The sequence below is a fragment of the Protopterus annectens genome, chromosome 16.part0, assembly GCF_019279795.1.
Source record: "Protopterus annectens isolate FY-2018-M chromosome 16.part0, PAN1.0, whole genome shotgun sequence".
NCBI classification, from domain to species: Eukaryota; Metazoa; Chordata; order Ceratodontiformes; family Protopteridae; genus Protopterus; species Protopterus annectens.
Window position 1 is genome coordinate 769,834,756 of NC_056750.1, and position 24,241 is coordinate 769,858,996.

General features: G+C 40.6%; 1 protein-coding gene across 6 annotated transcripts in view; it reads left to right on the plus strand.

Annotated features, from left to right (window-relative positions):
* GRIN1 (glutamate ionotropic receptor NMDA type subunit 1) overlaps nt 1-24,241 on the plus strand; it is a 2,709,836-nt gene that overhangs the window by 1,460,705 nt on the left and 1,224,890 nt on the right. For all 6 annotated transcript variants that reach the window (XM_044058780.1, XM_044058779.1, XM_044058782.1 and 3 more), the window contains one exon: nt 16,540-16,688. In XM_044058780.1, coding sequence (XP_043914715.1) covers nt 16,540-16,688 — 149 coding nt within the window. The remainder of the gene's footprint in view (nt 1-16,539; nt 16,689-24,241) is intronic.

Here is a 24,241-nt window from a genome sequence, read left to right on the forward strand (position 1 = left end):
AGGGAGCTTCGCCTGACACATGTGGAGATTTTTCCCCCCAGGGGCAGAGGGGGAAATAACAATGGAAAATGCCAACCCCACAGCAGGAGGGGTCCACAGAATCAGGGTGACAGAAATACCTTTTCTGGTAGGCCCTTCCAGCTCTCCTGGACGGAGGCCCGAATGTCCGACTCAGCAGACAGTCGGGGGGAGATTATCCTTGTACCCAAATGCCTGGCAGGCAATCACCGAAGATACATGGGGGGGTCTATATTACATCGAACTCACAGGAGTGTGAACATTGTACAATTGAACCGTACAGCTCGAAACCCAATAATAACGAAAACACAGAACAGCTATTTTTTTCCCAGGGGAAAAAAAAAAATCGCTGTTCCGTCACAAAAAAAAAAAACGTGCACTTTAAACTTAAATTAAAGTAGGGGGCTCCACCCCCCACCCCCCAACATGGGGGGCTGTGCCCCCACCCCCCTACTTAAATATACCAACTCTGAGATCGCAGCACAGTGTACGAAATAGCAAAGCCCCAAAAACGGTCCACCAATTTTTTTCCCTGGGAAAAAATCGGTGTGCCGTGGCTTTGCTATTTTCGTATTTTGGACTGTTGAGTTCGATATTACAATGTTCAAACTTCTACAAGTTTGACGTTGTAATATAGAACCTACATGGGTACTATCAATAATATCCAGAGGTTACAATATCCCCTTCTCCCAACTTCCCCTGTCAAAAAGACAACAGTCTGTCGCAGATGTTCCACCAAGTCTTCGGGATCAAGCAAACCTAGAGGTTCAAAGGTTGCTAAGAAAAAGAGTCATCCAGGAAGTCCCTGCAGACCAAATCGGATCCGGAACTTACTCAAGGTTCTTTTTAGCTCCAAAGAAAATGGGACTGGAGACCCATATTGGATCTCAGCAGGCTGAAAAATCAGTCAAGAAAACAATGTTCTGGATGGTAACACTGCAGTCCATTCTTCCCTTTCTGGGACAGGACAATTGGATGTGCTCTATCGATCTCCAGGATGCATACTACCACATAAAAATGGACAGACGGTGTTCATCTGTTTTCCTTGCCTGAGTCTTTCGTGTATGGGCAGCAGCATGCAGCCACAAAACAAGGGGGAAAGGATTCTGCACTCTCTAGATGTGCACAGACAGCTCAGATTCTATCTGGAAAGGACTACATTTTTTAGAAAAACTGACCAATTGCTAGTCAGCTTCACAAACAAACCATCTCCAAATGGATAGCACACTGCATCCATTTCTGCTACAAACAGCACGGGAAACCACCCCCAAAAGGGGGTCAAGACACATTCTATCAGGGCAACCTCCACCTCTGCAGCTTTTCTCAGAGGGGTCCCTGCCAGGGACATCCTGGAGGCTGCAACACGGACTTCTGTTCATACCTTCACCAAGCATTACCACCTGCCTATCTTCTCCAAATCCAGGGCAGGCTTTGCCACCGCTGTCTTGCAGGGCATACTAGCCAGCCCCCAGTCTTCTTGACTACCTCCACCCTTTTCTTCAGCTTTGGAAATCAACCCAAATGTGATGTGTGCAACAGTGAAACACGAAGAACATAGAACAGTTGTATACACTTACCATAAATGTAGATGTACAAGTGTATTCACCATTGCAGTCCTGGTTCCACCCCACCCCACCCCCTCCATCCCCCTTGTGTGTGTCTCTCTCTCTCTCTCTCTCTCTGTCTCTTCCTCTCTCCTTACAGAGAATTTTTGGTAATTACTTTCTACTGGTGGTGTTCTTCCACCATAACCTACCTCCCTATTTGGGGGCTCCTGACATTTGGGGCAAGAAAAACTGATGTAATGATGTCGGCTGCCTGTTTTTATACCACTGACGACCTAACATCAGTCCTGGAGCGACAACAACCCACACAGAAATACTAAGCCTCTGGTATTTGGGCTGACTGAGGGCTACCCCTGGCAGGATAACCCAAATGTGATGACTGCAACAGTGAATACACTCGAACATCTACATTTATGGTAAGTGTACACAACTGCACTATCAGCTTATACCTCCTGTCGATCAACGCACGGGGATTGAACCCTGCACAGATCAAACAAGAGGAATTCAGGTGCGGGATCCCTAAATAGACTATGCACAGACTGTGGCCATCAGCAAGGGAAAGCTTATCGCCATACTCTATGCACTTCTAGAACCCTGGCTTAGGTGTCTCAGCCATGGTAGAGGAAGCCGAGGACTCAGAGACACACTCACACACACACACACACACACACACACACACACACACACACACACACACACACACACACACACTCTCTCACACACACACACACACCCACACACACCTAAAGTAGAGCAATCGAGAAAAGAGGGAATGGGATAAGTTTTTTTTTTTTTGAAAGCTAAGGGCCAATGCTTGAGCGCAAAGGTAAAGGAAGGTGAAATGGTGGAAAGAGGATAGGAAACGTCAAAAGGATAGGATTAAATTACCAGAAAAACACTCACCAAAAACCTGGAGCAATGGACCACGATACTAGCGATACGCATGGCAAACAAGATCTGGAGGAGGAGGGAGTCATGGGGCATTATGGGTAGGGGAGGAGTTTGGAGCTCGGATCCAATGCTGGAGAATGTGGCCGAGTTTAATCTGTCCTGGATTCATGTTCCACTGGATGAAGAGCAAATGAAAACAACTTCAGATCTGTGGTGCCATTCTTCCTCTATTTCCCTACACTGGAGTGTGTGTTTGTGCAGCAGTGTAACTTATCTGTGCAGTTTTCCCAAGATGAAAATAAAAGCATTTAACAAAAGCTGTCACCTGGTCCTTAAATTTCAAGTGATCATCAAAACAGTTCCGATACCTCACCTTGGACACAGACTCCAGAGTATTCCCTCCATGAAGAGCTGTATGGAAAAGGAAAGGAACCATGAAGATCCTTAGGGATGCATGAACAATCACTAGCTCTGTCTTAACAGGACTGCATGCCACAAGGTTAGCAGTCCCGGGGACCACTAACAAGCCTAGCCCAAATTTCTAGTTGCCCCAAAGCATGATCTGGTTAAGTGACTTGCTCAAGGTCACACAGCAGGCAAATGAGTGTTGTGGGAATCAAACCCTGTACAGCAGGAACTGCAGCTCTCAGCCTTAATCCTCTGCACCAACTGCCAGTAAACAAATGGACTTACTTTCTTCAGGGTTTAGTGCTGGGACCTCTCCTGTTTGGTATGTACTTTTCTGAAGTAAAAGCCAATACCAAAGGGCACTCATTGGCTGGGTTTGTGGATGACTGCAAGATAGGGGCAGTCTCTGAATCACCAAATGACTTAGCCATCCTGCAGGAAAGTTTGTCCCAAACAAATAACTAGTGCCAAAATCATGGAATGAAATTAAATGCCAAAAGTGTATTATCATATCCTTTGGGATGTCATCGACCCTGTGGAACTACTACATTGACAATACATCCCTCAGAGTTGACCCAGTTGTTCGGGATTTGGGAACTTATGTAGACAGTGACCTGACTTTTGACCAACATGTGTCCACTGTTATAAGAAAGTCCATGTGTACTGCACACATTATAAATGAAGGGATTGTGCCAAGATCTATAGAGATGTCTTTGCACCTCTTTACTCAGCCCTCATTAGGCCAATCTTTGAATATAATGCCCCCTTTGGCAAGTATCTGTCCACACACGTGCAACAACTGGAATGTTCCCAGAGATATCTTACTAAAAGAATACAAGGCCTAAACAGTATGCTCTGCATTGACAGACTAATGCCCAGCCACTATACTTAGTATCCCACAAACTACTAAGAAGTGACCTGTATCTGGCATACAAGCCATACCCAGATCCAATACTGATGGACCTACTGTACATCAGTAAGTCATACTCAGTCTAGGGATCTGAACCACTACAGAAACATCAGTAGAATGGTTTGGAGGGACAATTATATCTCGCGGAGGATACCACTGTCTAGAACAGACTCCCTAGCCACGTAAAATAATGCTCATCCCTGTCCATATTCAAGATCAAATTGGATCTATGAATGGGTAATAGGAATTTTATTTCAGGACTGCCCCCCTGTAGTACTAATGGACAAAAATCATTTCCTAAATGATTCATCCAATGCACGGGTCCCCTTCAAATTATCTGTGGTATGGTTCCAGTTATTCTCACTCTGGGTAATGTATAATTATTGACTATGGGATGGGTAAGGCCAATCTAACACCAAAATGGATAGGTTAATGCAGGCACCAAAAGGGAATCTGGCTAGGATTAAACAGTTTGCAAGAGTGATCACAATCACTGTTCACACTACCGCAATTTTATCGCTAAGGAATTCAAAACCCTGCTATCCTTCCTTATAGCCTCCTGACTTGTCAGCTAGCTACACATTCACCACAAAATTAAACAAGTACACCAGGTTTAAACAAATATCCCACTGCTGTTGAAGGATAGCTTCTAATTTCATCTCCAAACAATCAAGGGTTGACATGTCCTAGATCAGGAGAATTATGATAGATATCAGAAGCACCACAATGATACGTCAAATCTATCTTTCAGATGACGTCAACATGTGAGAGTATATACACAGTAAAGAACAAAAATCAAACACGGGAACCCTTATAACCCTGTATCTGAGAGGGAGTTTTATAAAGTTTTAATCCATAAAATAACCCTCTGTGTACACCCCACAACACAAGTAGAAATTCAGTCATGGACTGTGCCAGAAACATCACAGAGTTTATTTCAGCCATTCAAATTAATATCCAGTGGTCCACTATACAAAATGCTGTGAAAAGATTAAGGAAAATAAAGACTAACAGGGTCATTCTATCTCAATTAACAAGTCACTGACTGCTCTAGTGTAAACAGTCTCAGTATCATGGCTACTCCTGAAAATGGACTCGGAAGGGTCAAAGAGAATGTAGCAGTAACATAGCTATGGCAGCATGAAGGAGACAGTTGCCATGGGAAAAACACTGTTGGAGGCATGATACGCAGCACTGTAGCTAGTTTGCCAACTGGATGCAAGTGCAGTTCTGGCAAGTTACTGAAACAGCTACGACTGATATCATAGCTGCTTAAATGACTCTTAGTACGAGTGTAGCCTGAGTACATTTCACTAACTCTATGAAACAGCTAGCTCACTGCTTCCTCAAAGGACATTTTTTTTTCTTTTATCCCCAACTTCAGGTTAAATGGGAGCCAGTCCAAAGCACCAATTGATTTAGCTATGGCTTTGGACCACAAGTAGCAGTAGTAGTAGAAGTTATTCAAGCTGTGCAAAAACTACCATGCCAATTATGTACTGAGTGTTAAAAACACAGAGAACTCTTTCTACAGAATATGAAGGCAAAGACAGCTTTTTTAAGGACTGGTGTTAAATACATCTTTTAAAGATGTTATAAAAAAAAGAAGTTATGTACCTACCATAACGTTCCATGTCAGTTGTCTTCATCTCGCCTTCTTTCTTGCTTGTTGGGATCGGAGCCGACCCTCGGCTCCAACTCAGCCATCTTCTATAGCTCGAGAGCTGTTTACTGGCTTGAGGCTACCCCTTATCCCATGATGCCTAGCGTTAGCTACCCAGATCTCATTTGTAATAGCTAACCCCAGAAATAGCAAGAATAACCTGACCAAACTAACAGGTTGGGCATACCTGTCATACTCTCCAAGTCAGTAGAGGAAACAAACCAGAGAATACTCAGCCGGTGAAGCCTAAACTCCTCTCGGTCCAATAGGACAGGGGGAAGGGGGGGATGCAAGACAACTAACATGGAACGTTATGGTAGGTACATAACTTCTTTATGTTATGTTGTCTATCTCGCCTTCGTTTCTTGCATGTTTGGACAGCGTCCCTAGCAACTACGATCCTGGGCGGCTCATTGGAACAGACTCTTCAGAACAGTGGAACCAAAGTTAGCTCTATTCCTGGAGACCATGTCTAACTTGTAATGAGAAATAAAGGTATGAGGATTTGCCCATGTGGCAGTGGCACAAATAGAGTCCATGGGCAACTTAGACTGGAAGGCTACAGAAGTGGCCAAAGCCCTTGTAGAATGACCTTTTGGTTTGGTAGACAAATCTTTGTTTCTTAGTTGATAGATGAAGGTAAATGTGAGACAACCACCTGGACACGGTCACTTTGGAAACTGGAAGACCCTGTTTGCCCCTAGCATAGGAAAGGAAAAGTTAGTCCAACTTTCTTATATCCTTCGTTCTATGCAGGTAAAAACACAATTGTCTATGAACATCCAAAAGGTGTAACTTGTATTCTGCCTTGTTGGTGTAGTTACGGAAAAACACTGGAAGGTCTATGGATTGGTTTAGATTATTTTCTCAGCAGATTTTAGGAAGGAAGGAGGGATTAGTTCTCAGAGCAACCCTGTCCTTTTGAAAAACTAAGTACGGAGAACAAATGCTTAGTGCTTGAAGTTCTGAGACACGTCTGGCTGAGGTAATAGCTACCAGAAGTAGAGTTTTCCAAGATAGAAGCTTAAGGGAGCAGGATGCTGCTGGTTCAAAAGGGGGCATAATCAAGGAGGTTAGTACCAAATTAAGGTCCCAAGGAGGAGGGGGATCTCTCACTGGGGCTAAGGTGAGTAGTCCCTCTGAGAAAAGCTTTACACAGCTTATGAGACATATATGAAACAAAATACCACTACAACTAAGAGGCCGTAGTTAAAGAAAAGTAATTATAGTAAATAGTAAACTTCGGACTCAACACGACTCAGTATAACTTGAAGTAACTATATAATTTATTTAGTTATGGTAAGCGCTTTCGCGTACCTTCCTGTACGCTTCTTCAGACCATAAATGTTTCAACAAACTAACAGCTTTTTATACAAAGACATAAACACTTAATCATTTAATGACAAATAATTAAACACATTCAATAATTCAATAAAACAATTTAAAACAATTTAAAGCAGCTACATTGAAAAGGCATACTCTAAAAATACTTGTGCAAAAGGAACTTTGAAATACTATGTAAACTGGACAAATGCTAAACCTTCTCTATGAATATAGAATAAAGAAGTAATTTGATTATTTTGTGGCATATATATGTACCTAAGAAACCAAAACAGATAAAAGCATATTTCTAACAAACAACCTCAATTTAAAAATATGCAACACATTCAAGCAAGTAAATATGTAGGTATTGAATGTGTAAATATAAATAGAAGTATGTTAGTAAGAATAAATTGAAATGAATAAATAATAAATATTATTTTAAAATTCATTAATAAGAAACCCTGAGGGTTTAATCAAACATATACGTGCTAATTACTGTTATATAGATATAAGAATATATATGTATTATACAACTTTATAAAAACTGTTAAAAAACATTATAAAAACTAGTGTGAATTAGATGGGGAGAGGGGGGAGGGGTGGGTCTGAATGTAAACAACAATAATAACCATACATATAGTATATAAAATGTTGGTACAACAAAGTAAAAGCTATTACTAAACACATACAACAACCTAGTTAAAAGGGAATCAAGTCATACATCAAGTACTGCATTTCATATACAAGTAAGAAAATGTATTGAAATAGTATAAACTCACAAACAGTTACCTACGTGCAATAAGGTATGGTTTAATTGAAACGTAAAGATTCAGACCTGGGTGGTAATGCCCTTTTAATCTAAAAATCCATTTTAGTTCTTTAAGTTCTAATAGGTTGATATAATCTCCTCCCCTGGCATTTGGTTCTACTATTTCAAGTACTCTGAACACAAAGGAATGATCTGGATAACATTGTATGTGTTTCGCTAGAGCATTCAATTCATTTAATTTCTTTATATCATAAACAGGGTTGTACACTCTATTTTTAAGCTTACGTTTTGTTAAACCAACATAAAATGCGGAGCATTGTTCACAGGTAGCCAAATAGATCAATCCTGAGCTATCACAGGTAGCTAAAAACCTTGGCTTAAAAACATATTTAGTTTCAGGATGTATAAAGACTTGTTCGCTAGTAATAAACTTACAATAGTTGCAGTGATTGCAGGGATAAGTACCTGCTTTCTCAACCAGCTTCTGTCCTATTCTGCTAGGTCTGTCACAGAGCATTCTTTTAAGGCTTTTATTGCTCAAAGACTGAGACACGTCTGGCTGAGGTAATAGCTACCAGAAGTAGAGTTTTCCAAGATAGAAGCTTAAGGGAGCAGGATGCTGCTGGTTCAAAAGGGGGCATAATCAAGGAGGTTAGTACCAAATTAAGGTCCCAAGGAGGAGGGGGATCTCTCACTGGGGCTAAGGTGAGTAGTCCCTCTGAGAAAAGCTTTACACAGCTTATGAGACATAATATTTAGATTAGAAAAACCAACATGATAGTTACATATGGCAGCTAGTTGAACCTTGATTGTGGCAGAAGCAGACCCAGACTGAAAAAGTTCTGTTAGGAACTCTACGATCTCGTGAACTGGGGCTGAAAAGGGATCTATGTTCCTAGCCTCTGCCCAATAAGAGAAATGTTTCCATTTGCTAGCATACGTCTTCCTAGTAGCCGATTTGTGAGAGGAGACAATAATTTCACGCACAGCAGGGGCAATGCTAGGAAGCCTGGCTAGGTTTGGAATTGGATCAACCAAGCTGTGAGCTGGAGTGTTTGGAGGGATCGATGCAGCTCTCCTGATTGATGAATCAGCAGGTCTGGAATAGGATCCAGGGTCCAGGGCTGCTCGAGGAGGTAACAGTGCAGGAACGGAAACCAAATCTGTCGAGGCCAGTAAGGAGCAATGAGGATCATTTTGCAACCCAACGATATCACTTTCTGTATTAGTTTGGGTGTAAGAGGGAACAGCGGGAAGGCATAAAGAAGTCCCTGAGGCCAATCATGGACTAGAGCATCTATGGGAGGGTGACCGGGAAGCGGTAAAAGGGAGAAGTAGTTGCTGCATTTGGTGTTGAAGGGAGTTGCAAACAGATCGCATCAAGGCTGTCCCCATTTGCGGAAGATCAGATCCACAACTACCTGATTCAGAGACCACTCGTAAGGCATGAGAATAGCTCTGCTGAACCTGTCCACTATGACGTTGGACTTCCCAGGGATGAGCGTCACAATCAGAAATCGTTGGGAGGAAATCGCCCACTGCCAGAGTCTGAGTGCTTCTCGACATAGGGGGTAGGACCTGGTTCCGCCCTGCTTGTTGATGTACCACACTACTGACATGTTGTCCGTTTGAACTGCAATGGTCCCAGGAGGGAGGGAGTCCTGAAGTGCTTGCAACGCTAGTAGCACGGCTCTCATCTCCAAGACATTTATGTGCAGATGGTACTCGTGAGGCTGTCAAATGCCTTGGACTTTCCTGCCCTGATAATGCCCCCCCACCCTATCAGTGAGGCATCCGTGGTCACTGTGGCAACTGGAGGGGGTTGGATGAATGGTCTGTCCTGAGACACTAGTGGGGAGACCATCCACCAAGAAAGGTGTCTTTTGCATGTTTCTGTAATCATGATCATGTGAGACATGGGGAGCTGTTGAAAGGACCACTGTGTGAAGAGAAGCCACTGAAGGATTCTCATGTGAAAACGGGCCAGAGGCATCAGAAGAATTGCCGCTGCCATAGAACCCAGAGTTTGAATGACCAACCTGACTTGTACCCTTTTGCATTGCATGAGGATATGAACTTGCTGCTGAATCGTGACCCTGTCCGGCGGTAGCCTTGCGGACATACTTCTTGTATCTAAATCTGCTCCTATATAGGTAATAGAGTGACAGGGCAACAAGGCAGATTTTTCAGAATTTATAGTAATGCCTAGCTGGGCACTAATTGCGATAGTATAGTCCCTGGCTTGAAGGAGTTGATGCCTGGTAGTAGCAGTAAGGAGCCAGTCGTCTAGATAAGGAAACACCTGGAATCCTTGATGCCTCAGGTGAGCCGTGAACACCCTGGGGGCTGTGTTGAGACCAAAGGGCAGAGCTTTGAACTGATAATGACGGACTCCCAGCCGGAAGCGAAGGAATCTCCTGGAGTGCCTGTCCTAACACTAAAAACTACAACAAACTAATTAATGACTATGTTGAAAACTCTAAACTATCAAAAAAGGAACCCTAATTTTCTAGAAAAGTATTATAATAAACTTACACGAGCCTGAGCCAGTAACAATGAACCTTGCAGCCGAAGCGGCAAACGAGATCTGGGTAGCTAGCGCTAGGCATCATGGGATAATGGGTAGCCTTGAGCCAGTAAACAGCTCTCGAGCTATAGAAGATGGCCGAGTCGGAGCCGAGGGTCAGCTCTGATCCCAACAAGCAATAAACGAAGGCGAGATAGACAACTTAACATCAGTTTTTAGTGATGTAAGCAAAATTTGGAAAATAAGCAACTTGAGGAGATCCAGATGATAGATCAAGGCTGGTTACACAGAGGCCCAGTCTAGAAACAAATGACCACAAGTGAACACACATGCATGACCTCAGTATACTCAATATGAAATTCCACACAATACCAGTCCAGACTTTTTTCTGCAAGATCTCTGCAAGTAACCATTGGAGGAAATCAGAATGCTTCACTGAAGCACAATACTATGATTCAGAAGACACTTGCTTGAATTTGTCAGATCAGCTTTTGACTGAAGCAATTTTTACATGGGGAATCTCTCCTGCCTGCTATGCAACTCCATGCTTAAGCATCACCACAATGACATAGCACAACAAAGGAAAAAATGTTCTACTTCTCCTCCTTACTGAGACTGTGTTGTAAAAGTTAAGTTGGTGTATGTGCTGGGGAGTGCAGTCTTCCATTTAGGGGTATAGAGGGGCTTTCATCCTTCAGAAATTATGATTTAAAACTTTTAACAAAAAGTCCACATACCATTAATCTACAACTAAGGAGATAAGTGGAGTTAGCAAGTTTGTTTAGTGTATTTCGATTCATTAAACTATGGTATTGATAAATCACCATGGATCACATTAGAGGCACAATAGAGGCATATCCGTTCAACTTTATCAGCAAAGAGCCATGCGGCAGCTACAGACTCAGGGGACAATAAAGCTTTATGAACTGTTATACAACACAAACTCTCCATAGTCTGAAAAAGCAAAGCTGGTCAGTTTTTTTTTTAAACAAGAAAACATCTTTATTAAATTATCATGTATGGCATACTCAATCTTACATTTTTATAAATGAAAGCAAACCATACTGACACAATTCCAGTTGCAAACATTATACATTACAAACCACGTTGACACAACTGTAGTTGCAAACATTATACTGTACATCACTTATAATCTATCCAGCCATTGTCAAACATTACATAGCTCATTCAAACCCTGCCTTCTTTTAAACCTCATTCCACTTCCAAAATGTTAGTCTGCATGTATTGTTCCCACAATTCCCATTTGTTTCCTATGCAATTTGCTCCTACCCTTTGAGGCTGCAGAAATGCTCATAGACAAAAGCACTGTCTTCTTAAGCACAAACTTCATAATGGTAAGTTTAATGATAATCACTTTGTTTAAGCTTATCCTCCCAAAAGTCTGGTAATCTCCATCAGAGCTTTAATCTCTGTTCCAGTCTCCATAGACTACTCAGCTTCTGGTCATACCAAGGTTCCCAAATCACATTTGAATCAAAAAGCACTCAACAATGGACAATCTTGTCAAAATCATCATTAATGGTCATAGCTACTCAGGATCATCCATACAGCACTCGAAAAGGAACAGGTATCATGTCACTACTAGTATTACTTAATTTCCTTTAGTAAATGACATTATGCTCAACTGAATTAATTTTGGGGAACTTCAAGAAGACTTGGATCAGGCAGTGGTCTAACCAAGAGGTTGATCCCACTTCCAAGTCTGAGGTAACCACACCAATTTAAAAGATCAAATATCAGTGCCCTCTATGATGTACAACACTAGTAATAACCTGAACAACTTCACTCCTCCATCTCTTTCATAACTAGAAAGTAATATCTAGCAAAAAACACCATCTTGTCATCAATCTAAATGTTTAAGTCACCAAAAATTAGCCAAGTCAGATAACTCAAGAATGAGATAACAATGAAATCCAAAATCTCTTGTAGGAAAACATTCAAGCTCTTTGGGGGATTGTAAAAAAGAAGGAACCTTCTGTTTGCTTATATCCTGCTAATAGGAATATGAGCCACATGTACTGATGATATAAAACAGATCACTGCCTCTTCTCCCTACCAGTACAGTCACATCTAGAATAACATCCATGGCCAGCACCAAATGAGGGACAGCATTCTCATCCATTCAGATTTCTATTATAAACATGACCAGTACTAGGCACACTGATTATGACACGTGTATTCTAAACAGACTTCACATTAGTCACAAATGCCTAATGCACAGATCCTATTTATAAGACTGAGTAGTTTTACAGGCACTCTAGGTACCTCACACAGAGAGGGTGAGCTCTTATTCACACATTATTTCAAATTAGGGCAGCAGTGCTTGACCCTAATAGTAGATATGACTACTTCATCCATACAGCACTATCAAAGTTAGCTTCTTCTGGATATATAAACCACTATATAGACAGAAAGTAGTGAAAAAATTCTATAACGCTAAAAATGATGGGTGACGGACATGTAATTCCCTTCTTAATATAACTGATGAAGACCTTCAAAACCAAAAATAAGGATAAAAACACTCCAAAACCCCCTAAATGAAACCATTAAACAATAAGAATGACAAACCAAAGAACTAGAACAGAGACAACTTATTGAACTTAATGAAGTATAAGTGGCAGTTTTAATTACTTCTCCTTGTGTTCCACAATTAAAAGACTACATTGTTTTTGGTGCATTTTAAAACACAACCACGAGTGAAGGCGAAATAAGCTTTATGTACAAGCGCTTTCGTCTAAATAAGACTTCATCAGATACATAAAAACACAGGTGCTACAGAAGACTTATATAATACCTCATAAATCATCCAATTAGACTTTTAAAGAAACATGTTGCAATTTGCACAAAACAACAATGTATAATTAAAATAATAAAATACTATCTAAACTACTATGAAAACTAGGACAAAAAGTGAAACGTAAATATAAATGAAAAATTAAATCATCACTAAAACAAAACAGTATTAAACCCTAGCAGCTTTAGCTAGCAAGACTGGTTTGATACTGACATATTCATTGAGACCAGGTCGGATGTTTGCCCTCAACCTGAGTTGCCATTTCAATTCTTTATTTAATAAAATATTTTTACAATCACCCCCTCTGGCATTATTCCTGACAACTTCAATAATGCCAAATTTAAAACCAGAGAAGACACACAAACCTCTGAATGTTTAAAGAGTGCGCTACTGTCCTTGCCTGTCCTAATGTCATACAGGTGTTCATATATTCTGTCTCTAAATGCTCTCTCAGTTTTTCCTACATAAAAAGCAGGACAACCACCACAGACAGCTAAATAGACTAGCATTTTAGTTCTGCAGTTGCCTTTACAAAATCTGACAAAACTATTTAGCCCATTCTTTAATCTAATATGTGGATCTCTAAAAATGTGGGGACATTGAGAACAACTACCACATGGAAAAGTATTTGTATTGTTTAAAAATTGAACACTGTTGTCAATCTGTTCAAAAGCTTTTTTGAAATTCCTACCTGTCCTAAAAGTGAATGTGGGTTTAGGTCCTACTGCCTCAAAAAGGTCTTTATTACTTTTCAACACACACCAATTAGAGCTAATAATATTGGTGAAGGTATCAGAAAATGTTGTAAACTCTGTGACACAAGAACCCTGAAATTTATTTTCATCTCTAGATTGAGACCCTGATATAACAAATGGTTGACCTAACAAAGGCTTGTATTTTTTGCCCCATTCCTCGTAAACTTCAACTAATATGTCACAAACCATGTCTAGAGGGTAATTCCTTTCAATGAACTTGCTACCCAAGAAAGAAAATTCATTCTTAAGTTCTTCCAAATCAGAAGTCATCCTAGCTATCCGAACTGCCTGTCCCTTCACAAGGCTTTTCTTTTGAAATATAGGATGATAGCTGTCAAAATACAAATAACTATTGCACCAGGTATCCTTACGGTAAACCTTAGATTTGAACTCCTTGTTTGTTTTGACAACAGTAATGTCCAAATAATTGATGGTGTCGGGACACCATGTGTGTGTAAAAGAAAGAAAACTAGTACTGTTGTTCAAAAACTGCATGAACACGGTAAGGGTATCAGTGGTTCCCTTCCATAAAATAAAAATGTTGTCAAGGAACCTAAGATAGAGCTTAATATTCCCTTGAAAGGGACTACCAAAAACATGTCTATTCTCCCACTCCAACATGACAAGGTTAGCATAAATGGGGGCACAAGCTGCCCCCATTGCTACACCACTAATCTGTTGGAAATGTTCACCTTGAAAACTGATGTAATTGTAATCCAATACAATTTCCAAAAGTTCCAAAATCAATGGAATCTGGTCCTTGTGTAAAGAGGAATATTTATACATACTGTCACTAAAATATTCATAACCCTGATCACGAGGAATACATGTAAAAAGATCTTTCACATCAATTGTGAGGAAACTTACATCCTCACTCCACAGCTCAGGAGTTAACTTACTAAGAAAATCCCATTAATCCTTTAATAGATGTTCTGTTTTTGTCAAAATATCTTTAGTATAATGATCAACAAAAACTGCTAAGGGATGAGTTTTGGAATTTCTGGCGGATACAATAGGTCGAAATGTGGGAGCTGTAATAGATTTGTGAACCTTGAGTAGTAGGTTGGAATTATAGAATTATTCTGTCTCAAAAATCTATGTGTCTTGTAATCAATCCTGTTTTCCAATAAGTATTCCTCCAAAATGAAATCAATTCTCCCATATGCTATATTAATTTCGTTAATCGATATGGGTGAATAAACAGTGGAGTCCAACAAAATGTTGGTCATGGAGTTATAATATTCCTCAGTATCAAACAGCACCACACCCCCACCCTTGTCAGGTTGCATGATACGAAATTGCTTTTGCCCCTGCAAATAATGAAAAAGTTTAATTTCATCCTGACTTAAATTACTTAAACTAGAATGGGTCTTATGTCTAGAAAATGCTTCATATATTTCATCCGTAACAATTTTTTCATATGACAATAAGACAAGATGAAGAGGTGGGTTGTAAGTGTTGCTTCTACTAAGGCCCTGTGAACCATTATGACTGTCTTTATCCATCTTGTTAAAAACCATATTTAAATTTAACTTTCTTAAATATAATTTAAAATCAACCAAAAGATTTGTTAAATCACCATGGTGACTTTTGACATATTTAAACCCTTTGGAAAACAAATGGAAATGTTCTTTCCCTAATACTTGAGTAGTATAATTGAATATTTTGAATCCATTATATTCAGACAAAATGCCCTCAGTACCTTCCTTTGTCACTATTTCCCCTTCCTCCCCACTCTTTTCCAACTGTAATTGGTCGTAAGCCAGGGAACCTTGTTGGCTAGGCTTATGTAGGCCCTTGGGCCGATAACCTAGTACCTACCTATGAACCTATGAACAACATTGTGGACTGCTTAAAGAGAACTAATCCAAAAACAAATGTCCTCACTAAAACTCAAAAAAAAAACTGGTCTAAAAGATGGACCAGTTATGTTATTATGAATATAATTATGAGGCATACCATGTATTTATGAAAATCTGCCCATTGTTCTTACTGTTGTAAATCATATTATTTTAAACTGGAGCAAGATGACAGCTTTGCTTACTTTCCTATCTTCTTATGGATGTCATTTACCTTACTTCTATTGAAACATGGCTATCTGATTCCCAACTTCTTCTAAAATGCAAAAATCCAAGTTCATAGGTGCATATTAGGCTAACGACCATTAGGGCCTTTATAAGCCTAGGTGTATAACCCAAATGTGTCCCATAAATTATGTATTCTAAGTGTTTATATACGGGTGATTGTTGCTTAGGACATAATTTACTAACTGCCTCAGTCCATCTGAGACATAAGCACAAGGCGAGGGGTGAATTTTTAATTTCCCATCCAAGTTAAGCTTAACTAGGGTAAGAGAGGGATTTTGTTTCACATGGATGGGGAACCTATTCCAAAGAATGGGAATTCTCTAAGATGCATATCTGTCTCTCCAACATGCCTTATTTATTTTGCAAGCAAAATTTAGGTCTTTAGATCTAGTAGTTCTGACGCTGTTTGTTTTGTTGATGTATGAAAGATTCATCAGACCGGGGTCCAGGGATGTCTTGTATACCAGGCATAGATTGCCTCTCAGTAGTCTGCAGTAGACAGAGTATAGAGAAAAGGCTTTGAGGTAATCTGCATAGGATATTGTGTTTATGCCTTGTATTATTTTTGTAAGGAACCTTTGTGAATGTTCCAGTTGCTATATGCGTATGGTCAGGTATATACTGAAGGGGGCATTATACTCAATGATGGGTCTGCTGAGGATCAAGTATAGTGGCATAATGGTTTCCCTAGGCTTCTGCTGAAAGGGACAACTTCTGCCCCAATGGATGATCCCAGTAAACAAATGCTAATGAATAAATATCAAATTTTAAAGAGCCTCATCATTTTTTTTTATTTTGATATTTCCAGGTGCTCCACGCAGTTTCTCTGCTCGAATTCTTGGAATGGTGTGGGCTGGTTTTGCTATGATTATTGTTGCCTCATACACTGCCAACCTGGCTGCTTTCCTGGTGTTGGACAGGCCAGAAGAAAGAATAACAGGGATCAATGATCCTCGGGTAAGTTTACTTTTCCCCAATTATCTCTTATTGTCTGTCTTAAAGCAGACTTCCTCTATATGCATTCCTTTCAGATTATATGAGTCACAGAAGGGTCTCTCTCTCTCTCTCTCCTTCCCTTACTCCCTGCTCCCCCCTTTCTTCTTTCTGTCCGAGTTAAACAACAATAAAGTACAGCAGTGAAACTACATAATATTTCTTTGCAAATTATTCCATTAGCTAATTCATAACATACCCTGTTTAATAAAAACAGTAATATGTAAATGCATGAGTGCAGAATCAAATGCACTTGTGTGAAATTAGTATGAAAGTGGAAATTGTGGTCTGGTCTGGTAAAGGAAACATAAAACACATTTAAATAGTTCACCTATCAAATCAAAGGTAATCATTTTTTTTAATAATGATATGAAGCCAAAGCAAAAGGACAAATTACCTATCAAGTCTGATGGGCCAGCTAGTTTTACCCAATCAGTTTTCCTTAAGGAATCACTGCAGATATAGTTGTATGTGTGTGTGACAACAATGACTGAGATTGTATTGTCCTTTTCATTTCCTCAGGATTGTGTGACCATGGAGTTGTTACATATAAATTTGGGGGGTGCAGAGGGCATGGACTCCTAAAAAACAATTACTTTAACATTTTTTGTGGGGCTGAGTTCCTGTCAAGTTATCTGAGTTGAGACCTCACTGAACTGACTGTCAAGGATTTGTAGGTGAATCAGTTCTAACAAAGCTGCTCCATCCTTCATCATACAGTGTTACTTTCATATCTAGTCAGTAAATAAATATTTCCTTACATCTGATTTCAGTCTTCCCACCTTAATTTGACACACACTGCCAAACTATCCCCATCCCTTCACCTTGACGTCTTTTAGCACTGTATCACTCATAACAGCATACTGTACATTCATACCATGTCACCTCAATATAGTCTATCTGGAAGGAAAAACAAAGTTCCTCAATTTGAATGTAATACAGCATGTTGTGTTGTCTTTTAGTTGACTGTATTATTTAGATCACAGTACTTAGAAAATGCTTTGATGGGTGGGCTGTTTCTTGTTCAGTGTTACAGCTTAATATCTGTTCTGCTTTTACAAGTTATAGCTACTTGTAGTGACTGCTCTGTGGTATGCACAAGCATCCTAACTTGGACAACCACCTGCAACTCTACAAATTACATGTATATATTTTGCACACAATCCAGCCACCTTTTTGCTGGACACGATAATTTCCTCTTACATTCTTCCTGTCTGTTCCAAATTTTCTTCACCAGATTGTCTTCTGCTTTTCTGCACATGTGCCCAAACCACCATACTCTGTTTACACATGTGCCTCACTCATACAAAACAACACCTATTCCCTCTTTACTCATACATACTACAAATCAACACAAATCACCCAAGAGAGAGCAGGAAAGCAGGCCTAAGCTGAAAAGGCCTACTAAGTCTGCTTCCACACAGGTGACTACAATCATAGGTGACTACAGTTAGGTGCACAGACTTCACACTTACTAAACTGAACAAGAACAAGATGACTGTAAGCTACTTGTCCTGTACCAGGATGCGTGATGACACAAGGGCTCTAAAGTCCTTTAAAACAGACAGGTATGAGTAGGAGTATGACCTTGTGACAGCCTATGTGTAAGTGAATGACCTGAATTGTTCCACCCAGAGGGGCACACAGAGAGACACGATGTAACTTACTATACATGTGTTACAGGCATGAAAGACACTAATCTTGAGAAGTATCTTGCCTTCACCCTTAATTATGCCTAGACACCAAGACAATATAACCGGCTTTAGTAACTGACCAGGTAGTTGGTGTCATTCTAAGGGGATATAGTATGTGTCGGCGTGAGATGAGATAGTAGATAAAAAATTCTGTTTTTGAAGGGATGCCTTATACCAGGGCTTCTGCATACTGGCTAAAACCTTTGTTGTTCTCATAGTGACTTTTTTCAGGTAGTGTCTCCTACCGGACAATAAACAAAGCAAACTGAAACTCAAATTCAGAAAGCATAGTTGTGGCACTACACAAGTCTAGCAGCCAAAATAGAAAGTTATCAGAACGTCAGGCACTCCTGCAACTCAAATGTATTCATATTTGTGTAGTCACTAAGACATAGTTTCAATCAATGTGAGTACTCCATCAGTACCAAGGTTCAAGCCCTTGGGTAACTGTTGGGAAATATCTGTAATTGCCAGAGCTACCATGACCTCATGTCAAATGACCCACAACCCTAACTTGGATCACCTAAAGATCCAAATCACCCTAAACAAATCCAACTATTACTTCATTGCTAGCTACAGATCCCCATCAATGCCCACCCCAGGTCATGGGATTTATTTTAACACCATCAAGGCATTAAATACTAAACTAAATATCTTCTTGATAGAGGACTTCAATTGCACAAGTACTGACTAGCATAACTGTGCCTCAAAAAAATGGATATGTTCAGTATTTTCTAGACTTTGCTGAAATTGATGCACTGAAGCAAATTCTAAAACTATCCACTCTCACATCTCCTCATCCCTGGTTAAATCCAACTACAAATTAGATATATCTTTCAGGACTAGTGGTGCCACACCACCACTAGACAAGACTATCTTTAGGAACTATTCCAGGGCAAACTTATTTCAGCAGGTAGAAGATATAGGCAAAACTCCAAAACTCTGCAAATGGACCCAACTTAGAGGGGCTCCCTCGTTCACCTGTGACTTTTAGCATCACCTAAACACTAGTGGTACTCATCCACCCTAAATATAACAGCAAATTCATGAATAAGCCTCCTAGTAGACGTCTATATTAACAGATTGTATAGCGAAAAAAAGAGAAAAACAACATAAATGTGTAAGAACTCGTAAGCCCTATCTCAAGAACACACTGAAACACTACAGCAAGGTACGTAAGAGTAATACTAGACATCTAAAGTATAGTATGAGCTGAAGATTACTCCAGATACCAAGTAAAATTACAACTCTTTCTATGGTTATGTCAGGAAATTAAGGAATAATGTCCATCAATGCACTGAGTTTATTCATAATATCACATATTCTGATCCTAAAGGTATAGCCAGTATATTAGCAGACACATTTAGTGCTTTACCAAAGTTGGCCACACTAACCCTGAAAAACTCAGTTACCCCAGAAATTACTTAAGAACAAGCCTCAGAATCTCTATCAAAGATTAAAAATAAAATTCCCATTGGATAAGACAACATATCAGGCTCCAATTGCAGTACTGCCAAATATACTCTTTCTAAGCCTCTACTGAATCTGTTTAACCTCAGCCTATCCACAGAGTTTATGCCTGGTGTCTGGAGAACAGCTACAATGACTCCACTACGTAAGGGCAGCTTCTCTATGGACATGAGTAATTACAATCATGTAAGTCTCACTAGTCTTCTATCCAAAGACATGTAACATGTCATAACACCACTTTATTATTCAGCATAGGCACCTTAACTAATCTAGTCCCCCATTTCAGTTGCATTTTATAAACAGCAAGTCCTGTTTCTTGCATCTAGTAAACTGAGAGCATGCTGCTCATCCAGACCTGGCCACTGCTTTTGACAATACTCCCACAAATGTATTATAGAAAAATCAGATAAACGTAAAATAAACCCTATATTATCTGCTGGACTGCAAACTGGATATCCAACAGATCCCAAGTTGTAAAAGTCTTGGTACCTTCTCTTAACACAAAATTGTAACTAGTGGAGTACCACAGGGTTCAGTGCTGGGCCTTTTCCTCTTTAATATTTATTTTGCAGACATCCAAGCCAGTATCTCAGAAAAAGAAGTTATGCACCTACCATAATGTTCCATGTTAGTTGTCTTCATCTCGCCTTCTTTCTTGCTGGTTGGGATCGGAGCCAATCCTTGGCTCCGACTCGGCCATCTTCAATAGCTCGAGAGAAGTTTACTGGCTCGAGGCTACCTCTTATCCCATGATGCCTAGCGATAGCTACCCAGAGCTCGTTTGAAATAGCTAACTCCAGACATAGCAAGAGAAAAACCAGTCCAAAACAAATAGGTTGACTATACCTGCCATATTCTCTAATTCAATAGGGGAAACAAACCAGAGAACACCCAGCCAGTGAAAAAGAACTCCTCTCAGTCCAATAGGACAGGGGGACGGAGGGTGGAACGCAAGAAAGAAGGCAAGATGAAGACAACTAACATGGAATGTTATGGTAGGTACATAACTTCTTTATGTTAAGTTGTCTATCTCGCCTTCGTTCTTGCTGGTTGGGACAGCGTCCCTAGTACCTAATATTTATTATTTATTTATTTATTCCAGTTTGATTACCGGGGAGGTCCACTGGGCTAGGGGGCCCGTTTTCAGTGGAGGCCTGGGGAGAAAAGCTCCACAGAACAAAGTTTATTAACATAAACATTTTTCAAAGATAGTTTAAAACACAGACAGTGGGTTTCTTCAACAAGAAAGAAATAGACAGTCAATACAATTTCAATTTAGTTCATGAGATAAATGAGAATATAGCATAATAGCTAGATTTTGCTGTTTAGTTATGAGTATGAATTTGCAATTGAGAGTGAGGTTAGGAAGGTAAGAAGGTTAGCCAGGAGTGAAGGGGGAGGAGAGTTTGAGAGGTATGGGTGGAAGAGTGCAGCTGCATTTCCTATTTAGGAAGAGGTAGGAATGAAGTTGAGATTTGAAGTTATTAAGGTTGTTACAGGTCCTTAGGTAGGTGGACAGAACATTCCATTTTTTAGCTAGGGTAAAGGATAAGAGAAGCTGATCAGCTGGGCGCTTGGGTTTTTGAAAGGTGATCAGGTTTTGGTGAGAAGATCTAAGGGGTCTGGGAGAGGAATAATGTTGTAGTATATTGGATAGAGCTGGGCAGTTAGAGGGGTGGAACAATAATTTGTGGGCTGTGGTTAATTGGTGAAAGTCTAGTAGGTTGGGGAGTTCAAGCCAGTTTATAGAGTGTAGGGAAATGCAATGATGAAAGGAGGATTTGGCACTGGTGGCAAATTTGGAGATTTTGTTGTAGCATACTTCCAGTTTGGAGATAAGTGTGGAAGATAAATTTGTGAGCAGAGGAGTGCCATACATTAGAGAGGGAAGGAGATAGGAAGAGGCAAGTGTTAGTCTGGAGGAAGGAAAGAGGAAGTGGTTGTTTCTATAAAGTAGGCCAAGTTTTATGTGACTTTTTGATGTTTAGCTGGATATGACAGTTAAATTTTAGTTGATTGTCAATTATGACACCGAGAAGTTTGGCAGAGGGTACGATCTCGATAGGGGAGTTGTTGAGGCTGGTAATATGAAGAGAGTTTTCATCAAGAGGGGAGGATTTTGAGGGGGAGAATAGAAGGATCTTAGTTTTATTAGCATTAAGAGAGAGGTGATTTTGGAGCATCCAGTTTCAGTGGTTGAGAAGGCATTTTGAGTCAGAGATTGGAGCTCTGTTAGGTTAGTGGCGCAGCAAATCAAAGTGGAATCATCAGCGTAGTGTACAATTGTGGTGTTACGAATAGCTTTATGGAAGTCATTAATAAAGATATTGAATAGCAAAGGGCCAAGTATGGAATCTTGGGGTACTCCAGTGGGAGTAGGAAGGAAAGTGGAGGTGGCTTGGCCCCATTTCACTGCTTGGGACCTATTAGAAAGATAGTTAGAGAACCATGAAAGTGTTTTTGGGAGAGGTTAAGATTAGAGAGATGGTTTAGAAGATGGGTATGAGAGATGGTATCAAAAGCTTTGGATAAGTCTAGCAGGACAGAAGATACCAAATTACCAGAGTCACGGGCTGAATTGACAGAATGTAAGAAGGAGAGAAGGGCGGAGTTAGTACTATGTCCTGGGCGGAAGCCGTGTTGGGTAGGGGAGAGTAGCTGGTATTTGGTAAGGAATGGTAAGAGCTGTAGGTGGATACATTTTTCAAGAATTTTGGAGATAGGGGAGAGGATGGCTATGGGGTGAAAATTGGAGACATTACATCCTGGGTGGCTCATTGGAACAGACTCTTCGGAACAGTGGAACCAAAGTCAGCTCTGCTCCTGGAGACCATATCCAGCTTGTAATGAGAAATAAAGGTATGAGGACTTGCTCACGTAGCAGATGGACAGATTGAATCCATGGACAATCTAGACTGGAAGGCTACAGAGGTGGCCAAGGCCCTAGTAGAATGACCTTTCGGTTTGATAGGTAACTCTTTGTTCCTTAACTGATAAATGAAAGTAATAGTGTGAGACAACCATCTAGATAAGGTCACGTTGGAAACTGGGAGACCTTGTTTACCTAAGGCATAAGAAAGAAATTGCTAGTCCGACTTCCTTATTTCCTTAGTTCTGTGCAGGTAAAAACGCAATTGTCTATGAACATCCAATTGGTGTAATTTGTACTCTGCCTTGTTGGTGTGGTTAGGGGAAAAACACAGGAAGGTCTATAGATTGGTTTAAATTATTTTCTGAGCAGACTTTAGGAAGAAAAGAAGGATTAGTCCTCAGAGCAACCCTGTCCTTATGAAAAACCAAGTGGAGGACGAACACATAGTGCCTGAAGTTCGGAGACGCGTCTGGCTGAAGTAATAGCTACCAGAAAGAGTGTCTTCCAAGATAAAAACTTAATGGAGCAAGACGCTGCTGGTTCAAAAGGGGATAGAATTAAGGAAGTTAGGACCAAATTAAGGTCCCAAGGAGGAGGGGGATTTTTCACTGGAGGCCTAAGGAGAGTCGTCCCTCTAAAAAAGGCTTTACAGAGCTTATGAGACATAATGTTAGAATTTGACAACCCAACATGAAAGTTAGAAATGGCCGCTAAGTGAACCCTGATCGTAGCAGAAGCGTACCTGGAATGAAAAAGTTGTGCTAGGAATTCCAGAATTTCGTGGACTGGGGCTGAAAAGGGATCTACGTTCCTAGCCTCTGCCCAAGAAGAAAAACGTTTCCATTTACTAGCATAAGTTTTCCTGGTTGTGGACTTGTGAGAGGAGACAATAATCTCACATACAGCCGAGGAAATGCTGGGAAGCCTGGCTAAGGTTGGAAGTGGAGCAACCAAGCGGTGAGCTAGAGAATTTGGAGGGATGGATGCAACCCGCGTGATTGATGAATCAGTAGATCTGGAATCGGGTCCAGAGTCCAGGGCTGATCGAGAAGCTAATGGTGCAGGAACGGTAACCATATCTGTCGAGGCCAGTAGGGGGCAATGAGGATCATTTTGCAACCCAACGATATTGCTTTCTGTATGAGTTTCGGTATCAGGGGAAAAGGAAGAAAGGCATAAAGAAGTCCCTGAGGCCAATCGTGGACTACAGCTTTTCTGGGTGTGTGACCTGGAAGCGGAAGAAGGGAGAAGTAGTTGCTGCATTTGCTGTTGAAGGTGGTGGCAAAAAGATTGCAGCAAGGCTGTCCCCATTTGCGGAAGATAAGATCCGCAACCTCCTGATTCAGAGACCACTTGTGAGGCATGAGGATAGCTCTGCTGAGCCTGTCCGCTATGACGTTGGACCTCCCAGGGATGTGCGTCGCAATCAGAAAACATTGGGAGGAAATCGCCCACTGCCACAGTCTGAGTGCTTGTCGACA